General features: G+C 41.8%; 1 protein-coding gene across 1 annotated transcript; it reads left to right on the plus strand.

Annotated features, from left to right (window-relative positions):
* Positions 1–231: 231 nt before the first annotated feature.
* On the plus strand, positions 232–3,596 carry LOC148215460 (uncharacterized). Its single transcript, XM_088143536.1, has 4 exons — positions 232–313; positions 882–976; positions 1,106–1,267; positions 2,743–3,596. Exons 2-4 carry the CDS (start codon positions 891–893, stop codon positions 2,969–2,971), a joined length of 477 nt encoding a protein of 158 aa, XP_087999662.1. The 5' UTR covers positions 232–313; positions 882–890; the 3' UTR covers positions 2,972–3,596.
* The last annotated feature ends 1,996 nt before the right edge of the window (positions 3,597–5,592 follow it).

Below are 5,592 nucleotides of genomic sequence, written 5' to 3' on the forward strand. Positions count from 1 at the left end.
AGACAGGATGCCTGAGTTCTTGATGAGTCAGTGTGACGGTACCGTGCATGACTGGAAGCATGGAGGCAGCCGTGACTTGGGACAGGGAGAGGATGCGGCCCCTGCCTTGCAAACAAGCGTGAGGACCTGCCCTCATCCTGTCCAGTTGCAAAATTTCTCATCTTCATTGACCCCGCCTCCTGACTAGTGGCATATAAACCACACTCCCATTCCAGATTGACACAAACACTCTGCTACTCCTAGAGAGAACCAATTGATTCCTAAGAAGGAAAAACAACTGACTGGGCTTAATTTGACTCACTAGAGATATCAGGTGGGTATCTCCATCCCTCTGGGATTTCTTTTTGCTCTGAGACTTAGATGTTTGTTGAATGGCATATGGACTTACATGAAAAGCTTTATAAGCCACTCTGAATTTGGCTTTTGTAACTACAGGGATAAAAATACTGTTAGTATTTTTTCTAAACTAAGTTATAAATATTGAAACTGCTCAGAATTTCAGTGTCAACTGGCCACTTCTAACAAGATAATAGAGAAGAGAAAGGTAACCTGGTGCCCTTTAAATAGCTTGAATATTTACTCTCATCAGCACCAGAGGGCAGGATCAATGGCAAGGGGCAGGGGGAGATGCCATCCAAAACATCTGCAGGGCACCAAGCCATCTAACCCTAAAGGAAGAAATACCTCTATGCTGGAATGTAAACTCATCTTGAAATTATACCTTAATTGAAGATGGAGAATCATGGTTGTCAAAAAGGAGGGAAAGGCTATTGTTACATTTTCAGAGGCACTTTCATTATTTCTCCAGTTGTTACATGTTGAACACAGGTTAAGCCAGGATGTCCTGTGTCTCAGAATCATCTTTGCTCCTTTCTCTCCAGATCAGAATCATGGATTCAAGAAGTATTCTTCTGATGCTCATCTTGTTGACAACATCTTCATGTCAGCTCTGGAGGACGTCAGGAATGCCAGATAGGTAAGGAGCAAATTTAGTATAGGCTATGATTAAAGAAGAGACCTACAGGAGAAAAGATTGTGCAGGATCCTCCTGCATCTCCTTCTTTACAAGACTGAAACTGTTTCCCCTCCCTACTTTTTCTTGCAGGCGGCAGCCCCCTCCTGCTGCCTCCTTTCTGGAACAACTTCTGAAGATTCGTGAAAGAATAAATGGTAGAGCCACTCAGGAATCTGGTCTGGGATTAGAGGAAAGACCCTCCAAGTGGGCACAATTGGTGGAAGAAAGAGATCAACTAAACCTGTTTAGAAGGTAAGTGTATTTGCACAACAGGGTTTGCACAACAGGGCTACCCATGATTAAGTTGACCATGGTGCACAGGCTGTAGCAAATTGATTAATTATTGAAATTGTATTTTATAAAACTAGCTGGGTTCACATATTGTGCTAAGCCAGTGCAAAAGAAAACTATCTTATAAGTTGGTGTGATGTGTGTGAACCTAGATATTTTGTCAGTTAAGCCTGTTATATGAGTCTGTGTGATAACTCTCTTATTTTTTAAATGTAAATATTGGAGAGCACCAGAGTTGGAGAACCTGGTGCTCTCTAAAAGTGTTGATCTATATAACATGATTTGAAGGTGATGGAGACCTCTGATTTCTGGAGGACACCACATTTTCTCTGCCCACCTGGTTCTCCCCCCAGCCCCGTCTCCTCCATGCCTCCAGACCCAGACCGCACTGCTGAAATTCAGCAAAAAATGGCTGGATTTGGGCAACATGATTTTAGGCTGATTTGGGGAGATTCATTTAGGATGGAGAAGATGACAAGGCCTTATGGAAGCCTCCTGCTCTTGTTACCATCCTAATCCCACACCTGACTCCATTCATCCCCATCTCTTCCAGTAGTATCATAGCATCACCAGACGTGGCCCTGGGAAGGTTGGAAAGCCAAGTTGTGTTTTCTGCCCTTCCAAATGTTACCCACTTGGCACTCCTAACAAGGACAACTGTATATACCACATATCTAATACTTACTTTGTGTCAGGAAAAATAAAATAAAATAAAATAAAATAAATGCTTCCTGCAGACTGGTTCCCTATCTACTCCCCTGTTGCTGAGGTTTAATTGCTTCCCAGTAGGCAAAAACTTTATTAGTGAAACTTTTGCTGACCTAGTGAGGAAATAATTAATTAGGGACTCTTAATAACTTCAGCTAAGTGCCTTCTCGTGTATGTGCTAGGGGCATTCACAAGATCCTTATTCCAAACTGCAAATGAGCCTGCAATAGAAAAGAATGAACTATATAAATTGATTGTTTGAATCTGGATAAGGTTACTCTTATGGTTGCAGTAACTTTACTCAATTTAGCTACTAGATAGATTAGACTTTTCCCAAACTGGAACTCTCCAGAGGTGTTAAAGTACAAAGCCAATCGTAGCCATGCTGGTTTAGAATGATGATGGCTGAAGTTTGGAGTGCTCCAGCTTAGTAAACCATCTATGGTAGATGGTGGCCCTGAATTTAGCTTTCCAGTTTCTGTGCAATTTTGCCCTCCAGAATTGGATCTGAGATCCATTGGCATCAGCCAATAACTTGGCTGAGGTAAAAGTTGCTCCTGGATTTATGACCATCTGATTCCAAGCCTTAGTTTGGCATCCAATTTCAGGTTTAAGAATATGAACTTGCTTTTTCCCATTTTAAAGGCATTCACAGTATGGGGCTCCCTGCTCAGTCTAGAACCTTCCATGAGATTCCAACATTTTTCCCATTCTCTTTCTTCCCACAGCTCTGTTCCTGGACACCGTGTTCCCCGTCAACTGCTGGCTTCACCTCCTGCCCGTGGATGCCACCTTGGCACTTGCCAGATCCAGAACCTGGCCAATATACTTTATCGTTATGGGGGCAACAACCAAAAAGAAGAATCCCACAAGAACAACAAGGGAACAAATGATCCCATGGGCTATGGGCGCAGGAAACGCAGGGCAGCTGGCCATGGAGTATCCAGCCCCACTTAAAAGTTGCTGTGCTGATGAGAGAAAGATGGGCACCAACATGAATCAGGTTCTGGACACCTGCAAAGATCAGGGAAATAGGCTGGATGATCCCAGCGCCCAGAGGCTGTGCTACGGAAACAGCAGTGGGCATTCTTGGTGAAAATGGCTGCCATCTGAGATGTAGGATGGTAATTTTCTTCTGCCTTGTACCTCCGTCTCAGTTCAGATTTGGGTCCCTTGTGTCTTCATGAAGCTTCAAAAGCATGCGGACTTCAGAGAGGCTGCCTGTTACTGTTCTGGCCTCAGCTGTTCTAGTAGAGTGGAGCTACATTTGCATTTGCAGTGATCACGTCAAGAGCCAACTCTCCATTGGGGTGGCAGCACAGAATGCAGCATGAATATGCTCGAATAAGTCACAGAAGCAGATAGAAAAGGAGTTGTGGAATCCCCAGAAAGACACTGGAATAGCTTGACTTGCGGGATATTTCTTCTGCAAAGGAGAAATTGATATTGCCGCCTTGTAACATTGTGGGCAGGGTGGTTAAAATCAAACAGTTCCCCTGGGGCGTTTCTGTCTTGTTGGATTCTGTGTTTCATCTGTGCATAATGAAAGGAGCTTGTAAGTAAACAGACTGATCAATCTGGAGTTGCAAATGGTGTTTTCAGTGCTTATCTCCACATTGTGTAGCTGGAAAGAATGGTTGGGAATGAATGTGTTTTAGCCCTTCCCTGGCTTTAGCTAAAAACCCCAGTTCTCCTACAGCACCTAGGATGGTTGGCACTGCCAGGTTACCCCTAATAGGAGCAATTTAGCTTTGGATATCATGCCAGGGCTGGAAATGTTGCAGAATCTCCAGACTGGAAATAAATGAATATTGGGTGAATGAATTCCTGCAACCTGGCAATGACCCCTGCTAACATTAGTTGTATTTCTTCAGAACAAATGCAAAATGAAATGACCTTGAATTTTTTAGGTTGGCTGTTAGACACACCCAAAATGCTTGGAGCTCAAATAAGTGGGTCAGCACATACTTCACTAATTCTCATGCTATTCACAAAGATCTGGAAACTCATAATACTTGTAAATAACTTGCCATTCCTGTTGAAGTTAATCCTGAAAAGATTCTGTCCATTTTTTTTGTCAGTCAACAAAGCTATATAAGCAGTTTCACTATTTTCATATTCCCCGAAACACACATGAAAATTATTTTATTAAATTCACTAACTCAGTCAGCTGAGGCTCCTTTCTACTTCATCATCACCCAATGACACAGGCCAGGTTGAGAAATAAAGCTTGGCCCAGGTCTTCAAGTAAGCCATATGCTTGAGAGGAGATTTGAACTTGGGTGTTCCCATTATTGTGTATTTATCCCCTTAATAAAATTGGTGATAGATTAGGGCAAACAAAGAATTCTTTTTTTTTTTCCACAAAAGAGCTGGACCCAGCAACAAGTTACTGATGGAATTTCATGCCACAATCTCTAGATTCCAGAGAAGCAGAGAAAAAGGAAGATTATAATTAAATGTCTGTGTGTAAATTATTATTTTTGTAAAGAGTGATTTGTGCTTCTTAAAGAATGAAAACTGCAGTGGCTATTGCTTCCTCACTTGTAACTAACTATAACACAAACATAGCCTGGCTTTTGTGGAGGGGGGGCTGTATCCCCATAACTTTCCCTTCATTTCCTACCCAACTAATGACAGACTCAAGTTGTCCTTAGCTGTCTCAGTGATAAAGTATTATTTTCTCCCTTATTCTGACATCATCCAAGGACACCCTCAACTTTGTAAATTCTATTAGACTTTGTCAGCCATTACCTTGGAAGAAAATTAGGTGACTGGTAGCAATTGGGAACAGAGGCATAGGGACAGGAGAAGGATTGACAATTATTATGTGATTGATCATTTTCATCCAATAATTCACTTCATGTGAAAAAAAATCACTGTTATGCAGTTTATGCCAGCAAAATGGATTTATGTCAAAGGTCTGGAAATATCCCAAAACTTTTTCCCACCAAAACCCCTTTCTGCGCTCAGTCACACATTTACCATTCTGTTGTGTGGTTATTCTAGTTGTGCGTCCTTTCTTCCACTGATTTCCATACCTGTGATAATTACTACTGTTACTATGGGTCAGAATGGCCATCAACGTCTTGTCCAATCCCCTTACCCAAAAGAAAGAGGAAAAAGACCTAACACTTAGAACAAAGTTGAAGATATTATGTCACACCAAAGCTGCTGAGGGAAGGATCCTCAGCCCTAGGATGAGCTGTTAACCTGGGCGACTGTACCATGCACAACATAACAAAGAATGCCAATAACATTCACAATACAATTCATCATGTATTCTACCTCTTTGTCTGCCATGATAACCATGTGCTTTAGAAATCCAACTGTAGAAAAGAGGGGGAAAATACTTTCACTGTAAATATGACCTGGAACATAGAAGAAAACATCTTTAACATAGTGTTTAAGAATCTGTGAACATGTCTCAATGGATTTGGGTTACAAAATTTGACAGCATACCCTACAATCCCGTTTTTCCCCCCCACTGGTTCAGTATCTCAATTTATGCAAATTTGCTTTATGTGAGGATTTTGGGTAACATAACCTTAGCAAGAAGCAAAGAAGCCTGTATATAC

This window comes from Python bivittatus, unplaced genomic scaffold, assembly GCF_059951505.1.
Source record: "Python bivittatus isolate LINGU-HERP-01145 unplaced genomic scaffold, Pbiv_v1 ctg000410_np1212, whole genome shotgun sequence".
Classification (NCBI taxonomy): domain Eukaryota; kingdom Metazoa; phylum Chordata; class Lepidosauria; order Squamata; family Pythonidae; genus Python; species Python bivittatus.